This window comes from Pseudophryne corroboree, chromosome 6 (assembly GCF_028390025.1).
Source record: "Pseudophryne corroboree isolate aPseCor3 chromosome 6, aPseCor3.hap2, whole genome shotgun sequence".
Taxonomy (NCBI): Eukaryota; Metazoa; Chordata; class Amphibia; order Anura; family Myobatrachidae; genus Pseudophryne; species Pseudophryne corroboree.
Genome location: NC_086449.1, coordinates 47,812,564 through 47,835,871, shown reverse-complemented (window position 1 = coordinate 47,835,871; position 23,308 = coordinate 47,812,564). Strand labels below are relative to the sequence as shown.

Below are 23,308 nucleotides of genomic sequence, written 5' to 3'. Positions count from 1 at the left end.
TACGTGTTCCCTGGCGGATCTGAAGGAGGTCTGAAGAAGCAGAGGTCGTACGCCCAGGTTCGTCAAAGATGCGTCGGAATGTGGCAACAAACTCTGTATAGTTGTTCAACAAAGCATCTGCTCGCTCCCACAGCGGAGAGACCCAGTTCAGGGCAGAGCCGGCTAAAAGAGAAACAATATAAGCAACCTTTGTTCTAGGTGTTGGAAAGTTCTGTGGTTGCAATTCAAAATGAACCTCGCATTGATTCAAAAATCCACGACACATCTTAGCATTACCATCAAATTTACTTGGAGTAGGTAGATGGATGTGAGACATTGGAACAGGAGCAACTGGAGAGCTAGAAACTGTGGAACTAGGAACAGGAGCAGAAACTGATGAGGACACTGAAGAAACTGAAGTTGGAAATGACTGTTGCAGAGTATCTAAGCGAGAAGACATTTCTTGCAGAAATTGTATAATCTGCTGCTGCGCAGCCTCTTGACCATCCAGTCGTGACACTAAGTCTTGGAGTGTCCCTGACCCCACACTCTGACCACCGTCCGGGTCCATGGGCCTCAGACAAACTGTCAGGTCTCTGGGTTTGTCTGTCCCCGGCGGGGGCACTAGTGGGTCAGTGTTGGTGCGATGTACAAAGCGGGGAGGCAATATGAAAGTCCGGCGCATAAGCGCTGATGTTTATTACACAGGGATCACAGAGTGAATGGTATAGCAGTGAATGACAAACTGAAACCAGGCAATAAAGTAACAGTGATTGGTAACTGAATCCGAAACAACTGAAAAGTCTCTTGCAACAGAAATATATAGTGACTTGATGCTGAATGTAAATGAAATAAACAGAACTCTGGTAAGACTTGTAAAACACACAGTTTCTGTATAACAAAGTCCATATGGCCACACTAGGCCCAAGCAGGAGACAGTCTCTATGCAATAAGGTGATATACTTGCAGAGATGCACAGATAGTATGCAATTAGCAGTGCACAGGTAGTAATGAATGTAACACCTGAGGAAAGTCTCTTACTGCTTGATGAGCTGGTAACTGGCTGTGGATGAAGTCTGAAGAAAACAGGAGAGCTGTAGTGAGATGAGATGACAGGAGGTAACCACGGGGAATCGCTGGAAACAGGAACACAGGAGTCCGGAGAACAAGGCACACTGTATGTGACTCGTTGTCTGAGGCAATGTGAGTGAGCCACGGACTGGGAGTTATACCCATGGCTCTGCAGTGATTGGTCACTGAACTCTGGGTGGAGACACAGTGCTGGATTGCACACCCGGATCAGCTGAGTGCAGGAGTCATGGCAACGACCTCACAGGCAGGACGCCGGCACACAGCAGAATGCACATAGGACCAGACTCAGGGGTACTCAGCAAGGCGGAAGATGACGCTTGCGGTCCATACACACATGCAGCCGCAACTGGGGCCATGACCTCCGGAGGCCCGCACACCAGCGCGCTGGTAGGTGAGACGTAGCAGAGCGCCGATTCCTGACACGGCTCCAGCAATCTTGCTGGAGCCGGGTGGATACTGCCGTGAGGTCGGGCGGCTATGTGACATCCTCCTGCAGCTCTACTGTAGCGCTGATCTCCTCTGGCTGTCGGCGGCTCCCCTCCCCCCTCTCCTCCTGGGTCACTCATCTCAATTCGACTTGAAAAAGTCGAATTGAGATGAGATTGAATAGGGGTTGTCGGATCCATCCCGACAAATGCATGTCGGAATAGATCGACCCCAATTGAATATACCCCAATGTCTGGTAAACCCCCCCCCCCCCCCAACTCAGTCGGTGTATGCCACCATCCCCCCTACCCTCCCTAGGCAAGATGGTACTACTCAAATTGCAATGATCGGCCATAGGGTGGGTCCAACTAAAGATAACTCTCTCTTGTTACATTGGTAATAATAAAACGTAGCTGTTAATTCAGAGTTTCAAATAATGTTTAATAGCATGAAATCATACAATATATATAAACATAACATATACAGCTATTGACCTGAGGTAGAATTACCTCAATAACAACACTCAAAGAACAAAAATATGTAAATTCAGTGGTTCATATCCTCAATAGTAAATGATCCAATAAAATACACACAAAAATGGTTCCCACATGATAAACGATACTTTAAAGTGGTACATTTTGCTCAGTAATAAATACTGTAGCTCAATTAAATACACAAGAAGGTATCCATATTACAAATTATACTCATGAAGGGGTAAATGCCCCAATTTATAATCAGTAAGAACAAAATGTGAAATATACTGTATGTACAGTATATAATAGTTACTAATGCCAGGAGAGGTAATAGTGTCTTACAGTACTGTACAGTAGGTCATTTTCTGAACCACAGTAGAGCCTTATTTAATTATATGCCCCATAGTAGTGCCCTAGTTTCTTTTATGAATCTCAGTAGTGCTTAAGTTCACCCTATGTCACATCTCAGAGCTGCCGGTACACATTATTCCGCACAGTACCCCCAGTTCACATTATATATAGTGCCCCCTGTTCATATTGTGCCTCATCACAGTGCCCTGGGTCATATTATGTAATATTAACATGCCCTCCAGTTCATTTTATACCACACTACAATGAGCAGGTCCAGAGGCATACCTAGGTATATTGCAGGACACAAGGAAAAAGTTTGAAAGGATCCCTACGTACCACCCTATGGCAAAATATGTATATAACACATGTAACTGTGACAGGGAAGGTGGCCCATCTCAGCTCTGGGGCCCATAGCAGCTGCACTACCTGCACCTATGGTAGCCACACCCTGTATATAACACATGTAACTGTGACAGGGAAGGTGACCCGCGCGCCAAAAAGGGGCGTGGTTTTGTTGGAGTGGGCGTGGTTTCGCATAAAGGGGCGTGGCATTGCAGGAAAAGACTACCTTATACCCCAGTTTTGCAATCTGCACGCCCATACGTTGGCCACCACAGGAAAGAAAAATAATCCTGATTCATGCCCCTTACATTATTTGTCATTTTTCCTCCTTATAGTAATGCCCAGTATACATTATGCCACATACTGCAATGGCCCTTAGACATTATGCCGCACACAATAATGCACGACACAATATGCACACACTGTAATGCCCCCGACACATTATGCCACACACCGTAATGCCCCCGACACATTATGCCACACACCGTAATGCCCCCGACACATTATGCCACACACCGTAATGCCTGTGACACATTATGACAGGAATCGCAATGCCCGTTATACATTATGCTACACACTGCAATGCCCCTGATACATTATAGCACATACAATGTCTGTGGCACATTATGACACACACCGCAATGTCCGTGATACATTATGCCACACACTGCAATGCCCGATACATTATAGCACATACAATGCCTGTGACACATTATGCCACACACTGCAATGACCTTGAGACATTATACCACAATGCCCGTGATATAGTATACCATACACCGTAATGCCTGTGACACATACCGCAATGCCCTGCCCGTTATACTCTATGCCACACATCGCAATGCCCTTTATGTATTATGCCACACTGCAATGATCCTGAGACATTATACCACATACCACAATGCCCGTGATATAGTATACCACACACCGTAATGCCTGACACATTATGACACACACCGCAATGTCCATGATACATTATGCCACACACTGCAATGACCCTGAGACATTATACCACATATCACAATGCCCGCGATATAGTATACCATACACCGTAATGCCTGTGACACATTATGACACACACCGCAATGTCCGTGATACATTATGCCACACACCGTAATGCCCATTACACATTAAGTCCTACAGTAAGGCTTCTAATTACTTTTCAATTACCTGCTCGTTGTTAGGGGTTTCATGCACTGGGTGTCATGCTCGTTGCCAGGGGTTTCATGCTCAGGGTGTCATGCTCGTTGCCAGGGGTTTCATGCACTGGGTGTCATGCTCGTTGCCAGGTGTTTCATGCACTGGGTGTCATGCTCGTTGCCAGGTGTTTCATGTACTGGGTGTCATGCTCGTTGCTAGGAGGTAGTCCTTGTTGCTAGGGCTGTGCTCCCAGTGCCACATGTCCCCAGTGCCAGATATTCCCCCACGGTGCCAGGTACTTACATGCCCCAGTGCCAAATATAGTCGTCCCCCCCATGTGCCAGGTACACATATACCCCCCTAGTGCCACATATGCCCCCAGTGCCAGATATTCCCCCCCAGTGCCAGATATTCCCCCAGTGCCATATATGCCCCCAGTGCCAGATATTCCCCCCCAGTGCCAGATATTCCCCCCCGTGCCATATATGCCCCCAGTGCCAGATATTCCCCCCGTGCCATATATGCCCCCAGTGCCAGATATCCCCCCCAGTGCCATATATGCCCCCAGTGCCAGATATTCCCCCCCAGTGCCAGATATCCCCCCCCAGTGCCAGATATTCCCCCCAGTGCCATATATGCCCCAGTGCCAGATATCCCCCCCCAGTGCCATATATGCCCCCCCAGTGCCATATATGCCCCCAGTGCCAGATATTCCCCCCCAGTGCCATATATGCCCCAGTGCCAGATATCCCCCCCCAGTGCCAGATATTCCCCCAGTGCCAGATATTCCCCCCAGTGCCAGACATGCCCCAGTGCCAGATATTCCTCCCTCCCCCCCCGTGCCATATATGCCTTCAGTGCCAGATATTTACCCCCCCCCTGCCGTCGCTTTTTGGAGGGACACGGAGGGCACAGCTCGTCTCTCCTGTGTCCCTCCTGCTGCATCATCTCCGGCGGCCGAGGGTCTAATAGGGGGAAGTGCCGGTTCGTGAGCCAATTAGAGCTCACGGACGGCACTTCCCCCTATTAGACCCGCGGCCGCCGGAGATGATGCAGCAGGAGGGACACAGGGAGGCACACGCTGTGCCCTCCGTGTCCCTCCAACAAGCGGCGGAGGGAAGGAGACTGCAGACTGACATGCGGACGCTCGTCCGCATGTCAGTCTGCTGTAAATCAGTGGCGGCCCCGCAGCCCCTCGCCCCCAAGCCACCGCGAGGACTGCGGGGGCAGTAGTTACGCCACTGATATAACACATGTAACTGTGACAGGGAAGGTGACACCCTCTCAGCTCTGTGCTCCATAGCAGCTGCACTACCAGCACCTATGGTAGCTACAACCCTGTATATAACACATGTAACTGTGACAGGGAAGGAGGGCCCCTCTCAGCTCTGGCCCCATAGCAGCTGCACTCCCTGCACCTATGGTAACTACTCCCCTGTATATAACACATGTAACTGTGACAGGGAAGGTGGCCCCTCTCAGCTCTGGGCCCCATAGCAGCTGCACTGCCTGCACCTATGGTAGCTACTAGCTACGCCCTTGCTCGGCACAGATTACCGTTCCCAATTGTAGTCCACGTGGATCATTAAGTATGAAAAGGTTAAAAAAAAAGAAAAAAATTGTGAAAAACTCATGTCGACCTTTTTCCATGTTGACCTAGTGATCACGTCGACCTAATGCATTTTGACCAAACGTGGTCAACCAATGTATGTCGACCTAACTCATGTCAACCTAATGACCGCCATCCCCGATATACTCTAGGATGAGAGCCTGCTGAAATATCTGTCCGTAGTGGAGAGATAAGTACAGGCACAATGTGTTGATGCAGCGCAATAGCCGATAGTCAAAAGCTGCATCTCTCGGGTGCCGGGTCATGTGAGTGCAGCACAGGACTCCGGAAGTGACGCCCCGCGCACCCAGTAGCAAGGGATGCTTGCAGCTGTCGTTTATTTTTTAATTTCTTCACTGTAGTGCGTTGCGGGAAACCGGTGCTAGTAACAGTGACTCCCTGTCGACAGGCCCCCTGGGACCTGTCTGGACTCTAAACGACTGCTTGGTCGCATAGTGGTAAATTCACTACTGGGCAGCGGGAGACTCTATTGCGAATCAGGAGTCTCCCGCAGGATGCAGGGAGTGGGCAACTATGATGCACATATCAAGATACATGATTGTATAAGCCATAGCACCTCACATGTTGTTGTTGTATCTTATTATCTTATTAACATATTATGTTTTGTCTACAAAATCTATTTTAAATATATTTGTAGTGGGGTCAGAGTTCCAGGTTTCTTCCATGGCACCCGTAGGTACGCATAGGCACAGAAGCGCCTTTGTAGGTGTCTGATCTGCTGGGAGAACCACGGTGGAGGTACGGATCTCCTGTACGATGTGTTGTACTGGCTGAAGCTGCGTCATCTATGTATGTGTGGGTTTGTTATGTTGGTGAAAGACTACACCATCAGGAGAAAACATAAATAAAATACACATAGCCAGCACATCAATACATTATCCACAGCTGTCAGCCAATCAATGTACATATACGGTACAGAAGGATTCTTAGGGGTTTTCTTATACAGAGCCACTCTAATGTATGTTTTGTGGCACTTTAACACCTGAGCTCCTGTCACTTAGCAGCTTAGGAACAATGGGCCGATGTCTCTGATTTATATTACAGTACATGTTGGAATAACATGTGACCATCTATGACTCCCACAGGCAGAGCCGGACCTCGGCATAGGCAAACTAGGCAAATGCCTTGGGCATTTGCTATGCCTAGGGGCAGTGCCAGATTAAGGTCCACATGGGCCTGGAGCTGAAGTTTATGAAGGGCCTATTATATGCCACCGCAGAGGAAGTGAAAAAAGCTGTGGGGGTATGACTAGTAATGGGGGTGTGTGGTTGATGTTATGAGGTCTGTCTGCACAGGGGATGTGGCCTGTGCCATAGGGTGTGACTAGCGCCTATCTTGAAAAACTTAAATCTCCCTCCCTTCTTCTCTTATATCAATAGTGTAATGTGACAATCTACAAATGGACAAAGTAAAACATCTTGTTAACATGACCGTAATATGAAAAATATAGTGATGACGCTAATATGAAACCTCTCAATGAAAGAGGCTACGGGTTGCTTAGTGATGTCATACTGTAAATGTGAAATCTTTCTATATGTAAAAAAAGACCTTACCTTTTTAATAACAGCTATGCGAAGAAGAGATATCAGGACTGGTGGATAGATGGAGTGGGGTTGGAGAGAGGGTGTCGCCTGGACAGGGCCAAACAGGGGGAAGACTGACTGGCTACATCTGTACATGCATGCGTCTGAATGTGCGAGGATTGAGACACCTATTGTCACACACATTCTCTCCCCTCTGGAAAATAATAAAACAGCACCTACTGTACATGTAAAAAGAAACGGGATTAGATAGAAACCGGAACAGTTCAGACCCTGGAAAGCCAGACCGGACCCGCTTCCTGGAGCTTGTAGTGCTTGTCTCTGTCCAGGGGGTGTCCTACCTGTGGGGAGCTGTCGCAAGGGAGTTGGGGAGGTAAAGATTACCACCTCCCTGTATAATCCAGAGATGGGGTAATAGCCATAACGGTTGGAATCATACAGGGAGGCTGTAATCTCTCCCTCACTGCCTCCCTGGTGACAGCTGTCACAAGCACCCTCCTGAACATAACACCACCCGGATGAGGACAAGTACTACAAGCTCCAGAATTACAGTTTGCTGCAGGGAGCAGGTCCTGTCCGGCGTTCTAGGGTCCGTACCATTCTGGTTTTTACCCAATCACCCCAAAAAACTTACAGGAAATAACACTGTCCCCACTACAGGAAAAAAACTAATATAATGGCCTCAATAGGAATAAATAAAAAACATTGGCCACTACAGGTAAAATAAGACACACTGAACCCCAAACGGGGGGAAACAAAACTTAATAGCTGCAATAGGAAAAAAATCTTGGCCCTACACACTCTCCCCGACAACCTATCACACTCACACATTCCGTCCCCCTGCACCCTATCACACTCACATTCCCTCCCCCTGCACCCTATCACACTCACACATTCCCTTCCCCTGCATCCTATCACACTCACATTCCCTCCCCCGCCACCCTATCACACTCACACATTCCCTCCCCCCGCACCCTATCACACTCACACATTTCCTTCCCCTGCACCTTATCACACTCATACATTCCCTCCCCCCGCACCCTTTCACACTCACACATTCCCTTCCCCTGCATCCCATCACACTCACATTCCCTCCCCCGCCACCCTATCACACTCACATTACCTCCCCCCGCACCCTATCACACTCACACATTCCCTCCCCCTGCACCCTATCACACTCACACATTCCCTCCCCTGCACCCTATCACACTCACTTATTCCCTTCCCCTGCACCCTATCACACTCACACATTCTGTCCCCTGCCCCCTATCACACTCACACATTCCGTCCCCTGCACCCAATAACACTCACACATTCCGTCCCCTGCACCCTATAACACTCACACATTCCGTCCCCTGCACCCTATCACACTCACACATTCCGTCCCCTGCACCCTATCACACTCACACATTCCCGGAACCCTATCACTCACACACATTCCCTCCTCCCACGGACTTCTTACTATTACACTGACACACTCAGTCCCCCTGCGGCTTGCGCTCTATCACACTGACACACTCGCTCCCCCAGCGGCCTGCGCTCTATCACACTTACGCAGTCCCTCCAACATGCGGCCTGCACGCTATCACACTTACACAGTCCCTCCAACATGCGGCCTGCACGCTATCACACTGATGCACTCCCTCCGCCTGTGCTCTATCACACCTACGCACTCCCTCCCCAGCGGCCTTTGCTCTATCACACTGACGCTTTCCCAGCTCCCGTGGCCTGCGCTCTATCACACTGATGCACTCCCTCTGCCTGTGGCCTGCGCTCTATCACACCTATGCACTCCCCCCCCCCCTGCAGCCTGTGCTCTATCACACTGACACACTTTCTCACCCTGCAGCCTGCACTCTATCTTACTGACACTCTCCCTCACCCTGCAGCCTGTGCTCTATCACACTGACACACTTTCTCACCCTGCAGCCTGCACTCTATCTTACTGACACTCTCCCTCACCCTGCAGCCTGCGCTCTACCTCACTGACACTCTCTCTCACCCTGCGCTCTATCACACTGACGCTCTCCCTCCCCCTAGCAGCCTGCGCTCTTTCTTACTGACACACTTCCTCACCCTGCGCTCTATCTTACCGACACTCTTCCGCAGCCTGCGCTCTATCACACTGACGCTCTCCCTCCCCCTGCAGCCTGCGCTCAATCTCACTGACACACTTCCTCACCCTGTAGCCTGCGCTCTATCACACTGACGCTCTTCCTCACACTGCAGCCTGCACTCTATCTTACTGATGCTCTCCCTCCCCCTGCAGCCTGCGCTCAATCTCACTGACACACTTCCTCACCCTGCAGCCTGCGCTCTATCTCACTGACGCTCTCCCTCACCCTGCGCTCTATCTCCCTGACGCTCACCCTGCAGCCTGCGCTCTATCTCACTGATGCTCTCCCTCACCCTGCGCTCTATCACACTGATGCTCTCCCTCACCCTGCGCTCTATCACACTGATGCTCTCCCTCACCCTGCGCTCTATCATACTGACGCTCTCCCTCACCCTGAGCCTGCGCTCTATCACACTGACGCTCTCCCTCACCCTGCGCTCTATCTCACTGACGCTCTCCCTCACCATGCGCTCTATCTCACTGATGCTCTCCCTCGCCCTGCGCTCTATCTCACTGATGCTCTCCCTCACCCTGCGCTCTATCTCACTGATGCTCTCCCTCGCCCTGCGCTCTATCTCACTGATGCTCTCCCTCGCCCTGCGCTCTATCACACTGACGCTCTCCCTCACCCTGCACTCTATCACACTGATGCTCTCTCTCGCCCTGCACTCTATCTCACTGACGCTCACCCTGCAGCCTGCGCTCTATCTCACTGACGCTCTCCCTCACCCTGCACTCTATCTCACTGACGCTCTCCCTCACCCTGCACTCTATCACACTGATGCTCTCCCTCGCCCTGCACTCTATCTCACTGACGCTCACCCTGCAGCCTGCGCTCTATCTCACTGACGCTCTCCCTCACCCTGCGCTCTATCTCACTGACGCTCTCCCTCACCCTGCGCTCTATCACACTGACGCTCTCCCTCACCCTGAGCCTGCGCTCTATCTCACTGATGCTCTCCCTCACCCTGCACTCTATCACACTGACGCTCTCCCTCACCCTGAGCCTGCGCTCTATCTCACTGATGCTCTCCCTCACCCTGCGCTCTATCTCACTGACGCTCTCCCTCACCCTGCACTCTATCTCACTGACGCTCTCCCTCACCCTGCACTCTATCACACTGATGCTCTCTCTCGCCCTGCACTCTATCTCACTGACGCTCACCCTGCAGCCTGCGCTCTATCTCACTGACGCTCTCCCTCACCCTGCACTCTATCTCACTGACGCTCTCCCTCACCCTGCACTCTATCACACTGATGCTCTCCCTCGCCCTGCACTCTATCTCACTGACGCTCACCCTGCAGCCTGCGCTCTATCTCACTGACGCTCTCCCTCACCCTGCGCTCTATCTCACTGACGCTCTCCCTCACCCTGCGCTCTATCACACTGACGCTCTCCCTCACCCTGCACTCTATCTCACTGATGCTCTCCCTCGCCCTGCGCTCTATCTCACTGACGCTCACCCTCACCCTGCGCTCTATCTCACTGATGCTCTCCCTCACCCTGAGCCTGCGCTCTATCTCACTGACGCTCTCCCTCACCCTGCACTCTATCTCACTGATGCTCTCCCTCACCCTGCGCTCTATCACACTGATGCTCTCCCTCACCCTGAGCCTGCGCTCTATCTCACTGATGCTCTCCCTCACCCTGCACTCTATCTCACTGACGCTCTCCCTCACCCTGAGCCTGCGCTCTATCTCACTGACGCTCTCCCTCACCCTGAGCCTGCGCTCTATCTCACTGACGCTCTCCCTCACCCTGAGCCTGCGCTCTATCTCACTGACGCTCTCCCTCACCCTGAGCCTGCACTCTATCTCACTGACATACTTCCTCACCCTCGTGCTATATTTTACCCTACTCCCTGCAAACACACACACACACACACACACACACACACACACACACACACACTCTGTGTCCTCCTCCATTCACTCTTACCTTACACACTACAGCAGTCTCACAGGCTGGGCCGTCCCTGGATGCCTTGCAGCAGCTTCGTTCTTCTCTCCCCTCTCACAGCATGTGAGCAGCAGCATGCCCTGTAGCTCCGCCCCCGAGTCCCGTGTAGCTCCGCCCCCGAGTCATGTGTCCGGCAGTGACATTGTGACTGTTCCGACCTGTATCCCCTGCGCTGCCAGCGGCCCTGCAGCTGCCAGAGCGGCTCCCAGGTGGGTATGGCTGGCTGCTGGCATCTACGCTGCTGGCAGGAGGGGGCGGCTCTTGCTGTAGCAGGGAATAAAATTCCCTGGCTGCAGCAAAGCAGATCCTGTGGGCCTATTTTGATGGGGGGCCTGGAGCTGCAGCTCCACCCGCCCCATTGTTAATCCGGCCCTGCCTAGGGGCCCCAGCAGCTTCTGCTGATTAAAATGATATGCAGCATGCCTATATTCTGTGTGTAGCATTTCATGGCCCTCATTCCGAGTTGTTCGCTCGGTATTTTTCATCGCATCGCAGTGAGAATTCTCTTAGTGCGCATGCGTAATGTTCGCACAGCGCATGTGCCAAGTAACTTTACTAAGAAGATAGTATTTTTACTCACGGCTTTTTCATCGCTCCGGCGATCGCATTGTGATTGACAGGAAATGGGTGTTACTGGGCGGAAACACAGCGTTTTAGGGGCGTGTGGATGAAAACGCTACCGTTTCCGGAAAAAACGCAGGCGTGTCTGGAGAAACGGTGGGAGTGCTTGGGCGAACGCTGGGTGTGTTTATGACGTCAGCCGGGACCGAAAAGCACTGAATTGATCGCACAGGCAGAGTAAGTCTGGAGTTACTCAAAAACTGCTAACTCGGTTTTGATCGCAATATTGCGCATACATCGGTCGCACATTTAAGAAGTTTAGATTCACTCCCAGTAGGCGGCGGCTTAGCGTGTGTAACTCTGCTGAATTCGCCTTGCGAGCGAACAACTCGGAATGAGGGCCCATATGCAGATACAGCCACAGTTGCACACAGTATATAGGCATGCTGCATATCATTTTAATCAGCAGAAGCTGCTTGTGTATCCTAGGTACATAGCAATGCAAATAAGATGCATTTTCATTAAAAAAAAGGTGCCCGACGTTAGCAGAACTGCCAGCTCACCCACGCCAGGCATCTCCTGGTGCATGGTGCATTGAGCAGTGCCAGATTAAGGTCCACATGGGCCTGGAGCTGAAATGTCTGAAGGGCCTATTGTGTGCCGCCAGAGGAGGAAGGAGAGAAGGGGAAGGGGGAATAAAGGCTCTTTTTCTATTTTGCATTGGATGTTGCTGGCTGCTTACTTCTATCTGAAATCAACATTGTATGAGCCTGGCACTCCTTGCCTACCTGACCCTCTCCATGAGGGAGAAAATGCTCTGTTCCTGGACTTACCCAAAAAATGAGACAGCGCTGACTGAGATGAATTGTAAAAATAGTTTGCAATGTTATTTAATAATAATTATACAATAAAATACATAAAAAACATAAAATAAATGGATATCTCACTGCGCTAATGAGCTCATAGTCACCATATATGGGATATTATTCGTTTGCTGCTTGATGAAATGTCCCTGTAGGATCCGCACATTAGAAAATCCCTTATCCTGGGGTTGTAGCACAGTCCCCGGGCCGAAGAATTTATGAAGACAACGCTGGAGGAATAACTGTCCCAGTAGTTTGGCAATACAACGGGGGGTCCTCACCAGTGATGCGTGGTAGTCTTGATATTCGGTCCTTGTTAGTGGATATGGGTGTAAATAGCGCTATTTTTGCGGAGTCCTTAGGGGTCCAAGTGATAGTAGATATCCAATGGAGGTGATTCCTCCAGCGTTGTCTTCATAAATTCTTCGGCCCGGGGACTGTGCTACAACCCCAGGATAAGGGATTTTCTAATGTGCGGATCCTATAGGGACATTTCATCAAGCAGCAAACGAATAATATCCCATATATGGTGACTATGAGCTCATTAGCGCAGTGAGATATCCATTTATTTTATGTTTTTTATGTATTTTATTGTATAATTATTATTAAATAACATTGCAAACTATTTTTACAATTCATCTCAGTCAGCGCTGTCTCATTTTTTGGGTAATTTTGTTTGTATTATGTTATAGGCGTGACTAGCCTATACAGACAGCTGCTAATCACTTGTTAAATTGGAGCCACAGCTTGAGCGCCCCTTCCAAGTAATTGGTTACCTCTCTTTCTGTTCCTGGACTTTCCTGGTAATGTATGATTGCCATCACCTGTGGTGAGCTAGTTAATTGATAAGAAAGGTGTTTCACCACAGGTGATGGCAATCATACATTACCAGGAAAGTCCAGGAACAGAGCATTTTCTCCCTCATGGAGAGGGTCAGGTAGGCAAGTATGCACTCCACTCATTGGAATATTAGGTGTGTGCGGCTTGCCTCATGCAGGATGGCGGTATATATATATATATATATAAAAGTACTAGGTGCTTCATCGCGCCCTACGGGCTCTCTTCACACCGTCGCAAGGGGCTACTCCCCCTTAACCCTTGCATGCCTTTCTGGGGTTCAATATTTGTATTATATGGAGTATTACCTGCATTCCTTTGTTAGTGGTTAAATATTGCACAATGAAAGGGCGTGCGATGGTGATGGTGACGGCGTGAACACCACCTGCAGGGCACAATGTACAGAATGTAGCGGGTGCGGGGGGGACAGTGGATGGGGGAGGGTGTCTGTAGATGCAGCGGGTGGAGGGGGTGGCGGAAGCGAGGGGGAAGGGTCGGGAGATGCTGCGGGTGGGGGAGGGATAGAGGAGTGGGGGCTGCAGATGGGGGAGGGGTCCGGAGGCACTGCAGGTGGGGGAAGGGCAGGGGTGCCAAGGGTGGGAGAGGGGTTCCAGAGGTGCTGTGGGATGGGAAGGGGCTGGGGGGGAGGTAGGGGGTCCGGAGGTGCCGTGAGTAGGGGAGGGGAAGGTACGGGTAGTGCGGCGGATGGGGAAGGGGGTCCGGAGGTGCTGCAGGTGGTGGAGGGGCAGGTGGGGGAGGGGTGGGGGAGGGGGGCACCGCGGATGGAGGAGGGTGTCTGCAGATGCTGCAGGTGGAGGGGGGGCAGGTGTGGGTGGAGACATATATGGGAGGTGGATGGTTGAGGGGGTCTGGAGGTGCTGTGGGTGGTGGAGGGGCGGAGGAGTGGAATCCGCGGGTGGTGTAGGGGTCTGGAGGCACAGCGTGTGGGGGAGGGGTGGGGTGCCGCATGTGGTAGAGGGGAAGGTGCAGAGGTGTGATGCATTGGGGAGGGGTCTGGAGGTGCTGCGGGTACTGTACCTGCCAAAAAGGTAGTTGGAGGGTATGCAGTAACAGGGCCAGGACAGGGGTGACAGGGTCAGAACAGGGGTGACGGGGCCAGGACAGGGGTGACAGGATCAGAACAGGGGTGACAGGGGCGACGGGGCCAGAACAGGGGCGACAGGGCCAGGACAGAAATGACAGGGACAGGATAGGGGTGACATGGCCAGGGTAGGGGCGGCAGGACCAGGACAGGGGTGACAGGGCCAGTATAGGGTTGACAGGGCAAGCACAGGGGTGACAGGGCCTGGATAGGGGTGACAGGGCCAGGATAAGGGTGACAGGGCCAGGATAAGGGTGACAGGGACATAACAGAACACAGGGCACGGGAGAGATTGGTATTAGGGACAGAACAGTGGTGACAGACAGATGTGTCTTACCGAAGTCACTGCTGCTGGCTGCTGCTGTTCCACTCCAACCTGTTGGGATCTGCTGCTGGTGAAGACTTGGCATGGCTGACTCTCTCAGGCTGGAGTCCTGCTTCCTCTGCCTGTCCACATCCCTCCCCCCTCCTCAGTCACACACCGCAGACCTCGTGCGGCTGCCGGGCACTGTGGTAAGGGGAGACTGGGAGTGACTGGTTAGCTCCCAGGAGATGCTGCGGCTGGAGGTAGGAGGGGGTCATAGCATGCACGTGGCGCGGACCTCACGGCTGCTGGGCACTGTGGTAAGGGGAGACTGGGAGCTGGTTAGCCCCCAGGAGACGCTGCGGCTGCAGGGTGGAAGGGGTCGGAGCCTGCAAGCAGCGCAGACTTCTGCAGCGCTACCCGCCAGCTAAAGTGTGTGAAGGAGCTGGGCGCACCTCACTGCAGGTGGCAACTCTGCAGCTAGCGGTGGGGTTGCCGGGGCTGGAGATAACAGAGGCAGTGCGGAACCTCACAGCGACAGGTGCCCCACAAAACTGCAGCTAAGAAGCGTGGAGTGTGCAAGAAAGTGACGCTCCTCTGCGCCAGAGAGACCCTGCTGAGTATGCTGATGTGGGGGGTCAAGCACACAGTGAGCCGGTGCCCATCTGTCTGTACGGCATACCCCCTCACACACCCCCATACCTCCCAACTGTCCTGATTTTCGCGGGACAGTCCCATTTTTTAGGGTCTGTCCCGCTGTCCCATCCGCGGGCCACAGTGTCCCGCGGTAGTGGTGGTGTTGATGTGTGTGTGTGTAGGGGGGGGGGCAGTTGGAAAGCTCCTGTACTTGCTGTTCTGCTTAGCAGAGCAGCGGTGCATTTAGTGGAGACAGAGGGAGAGGGGGCATCAGGGGGTACGGATTAAGGGGGGGTTCCAGTAGTCGAGCCGGATTAAGGGGGGGGCAGGGGGTACGTACCATGGGCACCACAGTTTTTGGGGGCCCCCCGGCTGGAGTAGCTCTGTCCCAGCTCAGAAGCTCCCCCAGCAACAACGGCAGCATTGTGTTACAGTCAGCACACGCTGCTGCGTATTGGCAGGTCTGTGGTGTTGCAGGGAGGCAGCAGTCTCCCTGCTCTCTTCTGCCTGTGCGGGTGTGTAGGGGGGAGCGACCACCTCCTCTGGATTTACCCCAAGCTGAGGGGCCAAAATCCAATAAAAAATAAATATCCTGGATTTTGCATAAGGGGGCGTGGCAACGCGTGGCGAGATTAGGCCACGCCCACAACCCACAGCAGGCACAGCAATGAGATAGGGCTCCCCTGTCTCAAGTGCCCTGGGCCCCCCGGACTCATAATCCGCCCCTGGGGGCATGCCAGCAGCTCACAGAGCGCTGGGCATGCCCCTCACTGACGAAAACGGGGCCCTCCCGTGAAGCCACGCCCCTTTTCGCTGTGTGTGTGTGTGTGTGTTTGTTTGTGTGTGTGTGTGTGTGTGTGTGTGTGTGTAAGCTGGGAGGTGTGTGTGTGTGTGTGTGTGTGTGTAAGCTGGGAGGTATGCACCCCTGCCTGTGCCATGCCCATACTATCTGCTTCTGCTCCTAGTGTCCTATAGATTTGTCCAGATCTGTGACTGATTTGAATAACTCCGCCCACTGTTGTGACTCCGCCCAGCGTCAGCAAATGAAGCACAAAGTCACAGATCTGGGCTATTATATAGGAGATACAGAAGGCGGCACTCAATGGTCTTGAACAGCATGACAGAATAACTCAATACTCCATGATTTCAACGTTTCGGGTTTATGCCAACCCATCGCCAGGATACAGCAGCAAATCCTTACGATGGGTTGGAATAAACCCGAAACGTTGAAATCATGGAGTATTGAGTTATTCTGTCATGCTGTTCAAGACCATTTAGTGCTGCCTCCTGTTTACTTTCTAAACGCCGCTCTGACTGGCACCTTGGGAAGCTGTGGGACTTAAGGAGTGCCGTCCATCTGGAATCTGTGTATATATATATATATATATATATATATATATGCACACACACACACCATTTGGAGGGAGGCGGCACACTGGAGACTATACACAAGTAAATCTCACCAAAACGTGTTTATTCTGTCTGACAGAATAAACACGTTTTGGTGAGATTTACTTGTGTATAGTCTCCAGTGTGCCGCCTCCCTCCAAATGCTGCATATTTAGGGGTGCAATCCCCTTAAGGAGGGCACTGGAGCATAGTACGACCTGGATAGGTAATTTGAGTGCCGGGGCATGTGTGTTTGCTATATATATATATATATATATATATATACACACGCCATGCTGGGTGGTGCAGAGGCTGCTCGGGGCAATATCAATGTTGTCTACTGGCAGTGGGCTCATTTCACTTAGGGGGGGCAGGAGGGAGCGAGAGACAAAGATGGCGCCAAGGGGAGAAAGAGAGGATTTCATGAAAAATGAGGGAATGAGAGGAGCGAGAGAGAGGTTGTCAGGTAGAGAGAAAGGGATGAGAGGGGGCATTAGGGAGATAGAGGGGAAGAGCAAGAGGGAGAGGGAAGTGGCAAGTAGGAGTGAGTGAGTGTGTATCAGTGAGGGGGCAAGATAGTGAGTTCCAGGGAAAAAGAGGGTGTCAGGGAGAGAGAGGGGAAGAGAGAAGGCAACAGTGTCAGAGAGAGAGAGTCTCATGGAGAGAGAGAGATGGTGTCAGAGAAAGACAGTGCCAGGGGGAGAGAGAAAGTGTGTCCGGGAGAGAGAGGGGGAGAGAGAAGGCAACAGTGTCAGAGAGAGAGAGAGAGAGAGAGACATAGAGAGAGAGAGTCATGGAGAGAGAGAGAGATGGTGTCAGAGAAAGACAGTGCCAGGGGGAGAGAGAAAGAGTGTCAGGGAGAGAGATACTGTCAGAGAGAAAGACTGGGAGAGAGAGAGTTAGGGAAAGGTGGTGAAAGGAGGAGGAGGAGCAAGCAAGAGACACTACCTGACTACAGCACTGGACAAAGGGGGGGGTTGGGGATGTTAGAAGGACAGACGGATAGGGGGGCATGGACAAACAGAGCACCATATGGGGGCATAGACTGACAGACCGGGGGTGGGGGAATTGGCATAGACAGAGCACCATATGGAGGTATACATGGATAGACTGACAAGGGGCGGGGATAGATGGGGGCATGGATGGACATGCGGATGGACAAAGCACCATATGGGGCATAGATGGACAGGGGGTCATTCCTTGTTGATTGCTCGCCAGCAGTTTTTAGCAGCTGTGCAAACGCTATGCCGCCGCCCACCAGGGAGTGTATTTTTGCTTTGCAGAAGTGCGAACGCCTGTGCAGCTGAGTGCCTGCAAACACATTTTGTGCAGAACAAGTGCAGCCCTGTAGTTACTCTTCATGTGCATTGATTCTAACGTTGGAGGACTGGCTTTTGACGTCACACACCCGCCCAGTGTTCGCCTAACCATGCCTGCATTTTCCCAGACACGCCTGCGTTTTTCTAAGCATTCCCTGAAAACGGTCAGTAGACACCCAGAAACGCCCCTTTCCTGTCAATCTTCTTGCGGCCGCCAGTGCGAATGAAAACTTTGCTAGAACCTGTGCAAAACCACAAAGAACTTTGTACCCGTACGTCGCAAGTGCGCATTGCGGGGCATATGCATGTGCAGAAATGCCGCTGCGAACACCGCCAGCTAGCGATCAACTCGGAATGACCCCCATAGATGGATAGACGAACAGGAGGAGTGCATAAATGAACGGATGGGGCACAGACATACAGAGCACCATATGGGGGCATAAAAGGATAGAAGGAGATAGACAGACATGGGGGTGGGGGAGTCATAGACAGAGCACAATATGGGGGCATAGAAGGAGCGGGGCATAGATGGATTGGGGGTGGGGGCATATATGGACAGAACACCATATGGGGGCATACTGCAGATGGATAGATGGACAGGAGCAGGGTATAGACAAATGGACAGATGGTGGGGGCAATAGATGGACGGGGGGCATCGACAGACAGAGGGACAGACGGATGGTAGGTGAGAGGGAGGCTCACCAGCAGTGGAACTGTGATGCTCTGTCCAAGCACGACCCCTCCGTCAGCCATGCAGCAGTTTTGGTACTGCAGATATACTTGCCTAAGGCTCTGTCTGTGGTGTAGCCTCGGGTAGGGGGGAGGAGCTCCGGCAGAGGGGATCGGGCTTTAATGCCCAGGGCTCACTATAACCTCTGGGGGGGGGGTGAAAGGGTCAAGCCTGCACTGTGTTCTGTGGGGTTGCGGGGGGGGGGGGGGGTAGAGGAGGAGGAGGAGGAGAGAGGAGGGAGATGATCGGGGATTAATGCCCGCGGCTACTTGTAACCTCCGGTGGGGGTAGGGAAGTCCAGCCTGCACTGTAAGCTCCAGGGGTTGGAGAAGGGGGATCGGACTTTATGGTCAGTAGCTTCCTTCAAACTCCGGTGGGGGTTAAGGAGTCCGGGCTTACTGTAACCTCTGGACGCGCGGGTGGTCACGCTGAACTTGGGGCAGCCGCGGCTGCACTGTAAGCTTTGACGGGAGGAGAGGAGGCGGACATGCAGGCACCTGTATTCTCCTGGGTGGAGTAGGGAGGAGAGGGGACAGCCAGAGCCACCAGGGTTTGCACGGGGCAGCTTTTGATAGGAACTTTTTTTTCCTGTCAATTCTGCCTGTCTGTCTTGAATGGGCCTATTTTCATGGGGAGGCCTGGAGCTGCAGCTCCATCCGCCCCATTGTTAATCCGGCTCTGGCATTGAGGCAAGATTTATGAGGACACATCTATATCCAAGCAGAGGTCATAGTGTAAATGGCCGTGTGAGTGCTGTGTGTGAGTGGGTTGGTTGTTCAATAGTATTTGGCATATGTGTAAGGGGCATTATGCGTGTCATGTGTATAAATGCATTAATAATGTGCGGCATATGTGTAAGGGACATTATGTGTATAAGGGCACTAATAATTTCAGCATATATGTAAGGGAAATTATGTGTCATTGTGTGTTTAAGGGTATTAATAATGTGCAGCATATGTGTAATGGACATTATGTGTATAAGGGCATTAATAAAGATTGGCATAATGTGTAAGGTGCATTATGTTTATAAGGACATTAATAATGTGTGTTATATGTATATATGTGTAAGGGGCCGTAATGTGTGGTATTATGTGTATAAAGGCATTACTAATGTGTGGCATTATGTGTATAAGGTGCTCTACTGTGTGTTGTTACGTATACAAAGGGCACTACTGTGTTGTCTAATGTGAATAAGGAGCAATATGGTGTGGTGTAATGTAAATAAGGAGTAATTCAGTGTGATAATAAAGTTGCAGTACTGTGTAGCGTAATTTCAATTGGGGGTACTATTGCGTGGCCATGCCCCTTGCCAGCAAAAACACGCCCCTTTTTGGGCGCACTGTTCCTATTTAAAATATAGGTAGTAGGAACACCAAAATAAGGACTTCTATGGGTGAGGGATGATGGTGCTGGGAAAGTGGTGCAGGGTCATAGGCTGTACTAGCGGTGGTGCTAGGGGTACCAACCAAAATCTTGCCTAGGGCATCATATTGGTTAGGGCCGGCTCTGCCCACAGGGACAAGTCCACCTGCAATGACTTCACACACTGAATCTCAGCAAGCTTGGCCCAAAGTCTCAGACGAGAAGCCCCCCACATCCCCTGATTCCACAACAAGGTCCGTAGCCAATAAAGATGTCTCCACACAGCGCCAGGACGCTAGAGGTCAAAAGCCAACTGGGGCTACGGGAACAGATGGACCTACCACGCTGACATTCCCACTCACCACCAAAGCGTCAAACGCAAGCATAAATGATAATGGCCACCTGTACGGTACTGCACGTTATATACTCTATGTTCTTAGATTGCAAAGTCATTTCTGTGTCCTATTATCTCTCTGTCCGTCTGTTATTACCCAGTTTCATTTTATTACTGTTTTCTTTCCAACTGAACAGGAATGTAACTGTTAATAAATAAATGTCCCTATGCCATAGCTAGAGGCATCAATTCAGCTTCAGTCCGGCAGCAATAATCCGATTAACACCTTTATGTATTCTCCTCCTCTCTTATAGGCAGCGCACCATCGGAAGGTAACAATTCTGCAAAGAAGACACTGATCATACTAATCTCAGTAATTGGAATTGTTCTCGGAATTGCAGCTGTTGGCACTGCTGTATGGTGCCGCATGAAGAGAAGAAAAGATAATTTGCCTTCCGAAGAAAGATTTAGGGGATATAGTCTGGCAGCATTAAATGCCTCTACAGTGTGAGGGCGAAAGTTGAAGAGGAGCGATGTTCTGCAACGGGTAGAAGGTGGATATTACAGCACCGGTAGCACAGACCTGGTCTGTGGAATATGGATGGCTTCCGTAATCCTACATGGCGGAACCTGTTCTTCTCAATGTTCACCATTCACACACTCATACCTCCCAACATGACCCTCTCCAGGAGGGACACGATGCTCTGCTTCTGGACTTTTCTCTTCATTTCTGATTGCCGGCCCCTGTGTTGAACAGGTTTGTGGATAAGAAAGGTGTTTCAGCACAGGTGCCGGCAATCATACAGTAACAGGGAAGTCCAGAAGCAGAGCATTGTGTCCCTCCTGGAGAGGGTCATGTTGGGAGGTATGACACACTGACAATCATTGATCCTGGAGAGGCAATATGGCCACCATTGTGTTATTTGTATAATCAACTGCAGTTTCATAAGAATCTTTCCCATTAAGCCATAAATGTACACGTTAGAGATTATCACACCCACTAATCCTCCACAGATGCATTTGAGCAGAATATGTCACAATCCGTAGTTTCTCTTCTGTGCTTGGTGTGTCGCTCTGTGCTCTGGTGCTTCAGCACGCTGGTCTGAGTATCTGCAGCTTGGTAATTAGCTGTTACCACAGCTGTGAGGGAAAATGGGCGTGGCCACACACCAGAAGGGGTGTGTCTATGCTCCAGAAGGGGTGTGGCCACTGAAAATGGCCCACAGTGCTAGATACATTGCCCCACAGTGCCAGATACATGCCCCACAGTGCCAGATACATTGCCCCACAGTGCCGGATACATGCCCCACAGTGCCAGTTACATTGCCCCACAGTGCTAGATACATTGCCCCACAGTGCCAGATACATTGCCCCACAGTGCCAGATACATGCCCCACAGTGCCAGATACATTGCCCCACAGTGCCAGATACATGCCCCACTCAGTGCCAGATACATGCCGCACTCAGTGCCAGATACATGCCCCACTCAGTGCCAGTTACATTGCCCCACAGTGCCAGTTACATTGCCCCACAGTGCCGGATACATGCCCCACAGTGCCGGATACATTGCCCCACAGTGCCAGATACATGCCCCACTCAGTGCCAGATACATGCCCCACAGTGCCAGTCACATTGCCCCACAGTGCCGGATACAATGCCCCACAGTGCCAGATACAATGCCCCACAGTGCCAGATACATGCCTCACAGTGCCAGATACATGCCCCACAGTGCCAGTTACATTGCCCCACAGTGCCGGATACAATGCCCCACAGTGCCGGATACATGCCCCACAGTGCCAGATACATGCCCCACAGTGCCAGTCACATTGCCCCACAGTGCCGGATACATGCCCCACAGTGCCGGATACAATGCCCCACAGTGCCAGATACATGCCTCACAGTGCCAGATACATGCCCCACAGTGCCAGTTACATTGCCCCACAGTGCCGGATACAATGCCCCACAGTGCCGGATACATGCCCCACAGTGCCAGATACATTGCCCCACTCAGTGCCAGTTACAATGCCCCACAGTGCCAGTTACATGCCCCACAGTGCCAGTTACATTGCCCCACTCAGTGCCCGATACATTGCCCCACTCAGTGCCAGTTACATTGCCCCACAGTGCCAGATACATTGCCCCACTCAGTGCCAGATACATTGCCCCACAGTGCCAGTTACATTGCCCCACAGTGCCAGGCCCCACTTGGTGCAAGAAATCAAATGTTATTGTCGTGATAAATCTGTCTGAACTGTGAATAAACTGCTTGCTTATGTGAGGAGACGTCCTGGTGTGCAATACTTTTAAAATCACTGATGAACCTGGTGCATACTTGCCTACCTGACCCTCTCCATGAGGGAGAAAATGCTCTGTTCCTGGACTTTCCTGGTAATGTATGATTGCCATCACCTGTGGTGAAACACCTTTCTTATCAATTAACTGCCGTATTTGCCGGCGTATAAGACGACTGGGCGTATAAGACGACCCCCAACATTTCCACTCAAAATATAGGGTTTGTTATATACTCGCCGTATAAGACTACCCCCTTCCACACACCAAATAAAACCTAAAAGAACATCAGATTTGTGACATACTGTATATTATGACCTGATAAGAGATTTGGATAGGGCGTATTTATCAAGGTATGTATAAGAAGGGGGGAGGGGGCGAGGAGAAAGTTGTAAAATGAATAAAAGTATACCCCTGTGTGCATTTATTGTTACCGGTTTCACATGAGTGCCATTAGTATTAGTATTAGTGCCATTACAGTACCTGTCATTGTCACCATTGTACGGCCACAACGCGACCGCAGCGCCTCCGG

General features: G+C 51.3%; 1 protein-coding gene across 1 annotated transcript in view; it reads left to right on the top strand.

Moving 5' to 3' along the window:
- The window catches only part of LOC134934229 (uncharacterized), a 157,644-nt gene extending 134,788 nt beyond the window's left edge, over window positions 1-22,856 (top strand). Inside the window, exon 7 of the mRNA XM_063929713.1 lies at window positions 20,802-22,856. Within this exon, the coding sequence (XP_063785783.1) occupies window positions 20,802-20,998 (197 nt within the window). The 3' untranslated portion in view covers window positions 20,999-22,856. The remainder of the gene's footprint in view (window positions 1-20,801) is intronic.
- The last annotated feature ends 452 nt before the right edge of the window (window positions 22,857-23,308 follow it).